Genomic DNA, 1,584 nt, shown 5'->3' with positions numbered 1-1,584 from the left:
TTTTTTTTTTTCTTTTCTCAAGCCACAGATTATGGACCTCTTTAGTCCATTTCAGGAATATTCATACATTAGGCTAACAAACCATACTATAATAGAATAAAATGGCCCTTCCTCACACATACAGCATCCCATCTTAGCCCATGGCATATTTCTGGGTCCAGCTCCTCGCAGTTGTCTCGTACTTGTTCCTGTCTGTCTTGTACATGTGAGCAATCTCCGGCACCAACGGATCATCGGGATTTGGGTCTGTCAACAGAGAGCAGATTGAAAGCAACACCTGGATATTGCAATGCAACAACAATGAGTGCGACTGTGCGATGCAAAGAGCTTTATCTCAAAGTGTTACCGCTAATGAACATCCTGAATATGTGCTTTTTTAATACAACATCAGCATTTGGTTGATAAATGTATTGCGGGATGCAGGTTTTAACATGATTTGTTTATCTGCTAACGCAGAGAGATTAGTGCAACAAATCAAATTGGAAAACTCTTTTCCTGCAATTAGAAGTATCCCGGAGTATTTTAAAAATTGCAATATAACGCATAAAAGTCAAGACTTGAGCTCATATAGTAGTCCCTACTCCCTAGTACACAATGATGTAATTGCCTCTCCTCCTTTAGAATGAAACTTGTTTTCATATAGGAAATTTCAAGATTATAAGAGAATGAACCTTTGAAATTGTCAAAGCAGGGCTCCACTGCTCCTTCAAGATGTCAAGACAAATGCTGCCGTTGCTGTTTATATTCGGATGGAATACCTTGGTTCTGAATGCCACCTTCAAAGTTAGATGAATATATTAGACAGAGAGAATATGAGAAAGATAACTGGAACTTCTACTTATCGGAGCAATCGTCAATGGCAATATCAGAAACTAGTAAGCGAGAAATGCAAAATGAAGTGATGATGCTCAGAAATAGACCGGAACAACAAACGGTAGCGTGCATTAAGAACACAATTACAAATTATTTTGAATTCCACCTGCAAAAGTCCAATGTGTCCCCAGACCAAATTTGCTCAATGTAATTCTTGGGGGGGGGGAATGCAGACAGTATCCAAAGACAAATAAAGGAAAGAAACGAACACAAAACAACCATTTACAATCGGAGACCAAAGATAACTGATATAAACAGACTTAGTATCAAATGGCATCAACAAAACTTCGAGTCCAAATTCCACTTGCATCCTACAATCGAGGGTGTATAGATCATTGAATACACAAAACAGATACTTTCTGAACATGGAGCAAGAACAAAATACCTTGGGTGGCTTGAAGGGATAATCTGGAGGAAAATGAATGGTAACTAGGAAAACACCCCCAGCATAAGGACTGTCTGGAGGACCCATTATTGTTGCTTGCCAGTGAAACATATCTTCGGCAACAGGACCTGTGAAAATAACCGAAAACGACATAAAGCAAAACCCCAATATAAAACTGAAGTTAGATACTTTACAAAACCTCACAGGGAATTATCAATTGAGAGAGAGAAACATCATCATGATAACAAAGTAAAAAGTACATTTCCAATAAATTATGGCTACTTTAGCCACGAGAAAATGAAACTCATTCCTACACTGAAAAAAAA

General features: G+C 38.1%; 1 protein-coding gene across 1 annotated transcript; it reads right to left on the bottom strand.

Moving 5' to 3' along the window:
- On the bottom strand, nucleotides 1-1,426 carry LOC112092141 (ubiquitin-conjugating enzyme E2 10-like). Its single transcript, XM_024167471.1, has 3 exons — nucleotides 1,259-1,426; nucleotides 672-776; nucleotides 1-277 (listed from the first exon to the last, which is right to left on the bottom strand). Exons 1-3 carry the CDS (start codon nucleotides 1,409-1,411, stop codon nucleotides 134-136), a joined length of 402 nt encoding a protein of 133 aa, XP_024023239.1. The 5' UTR covers nucleotides 1,412-1,426; the 3' UTR covers nucleotides 1-133.
- Between the last annotated feature and the right edge of the window lie 158 nt (nucleotides 1,427-1,584).

Source organism: Morus notabilis, unplaced genomic scaffold, assembly GCF_000414095.1.
Source record: "Morus notabilis unplaced genomic scaffold, ASM41409v2 Scaffold7212, whole genome shotgun sequence".
Taxonomy (NCBI): Eukaryota; Viridiplantae; Streptophyta; class Magnoliopsida; order Rosales; family Moraceae; genus Morus; species Morus notabilis.
The sequence above is the reverse complement of the archived record's forward strand: the minus strand, read 5'-3'. Positions and strand labels throughout refer to the sequence as shown.

What these genes read in the sequence shown, in the direction of transcription:
- LOC112092141 (XM_024167471.1), bottom strand. Translation starts at nt 1,411, where the DNA reads ATGTCGTTTTCGGTTATTTTCACAGGTCCTGTTGCCGAAGATATGTTT. An exon ending in ATCCCTTCAAGCCACCCAAG is followed by an intron (nt 777 to 1,258) that starts GTATTTTGTTCT and finishes CTAACTTTGAAG; the next exon opens with GTGGCATTCAGAACCAAGGT. An exon ending in CTGCTTTGACAATTTCAAAG is followed by an intron (nt 278 to 671) that starts GTTCATTCTCTT and finishes TGCAATATCCAG; the next exon opens with GTGTTGCTTTCAATCTGCTC.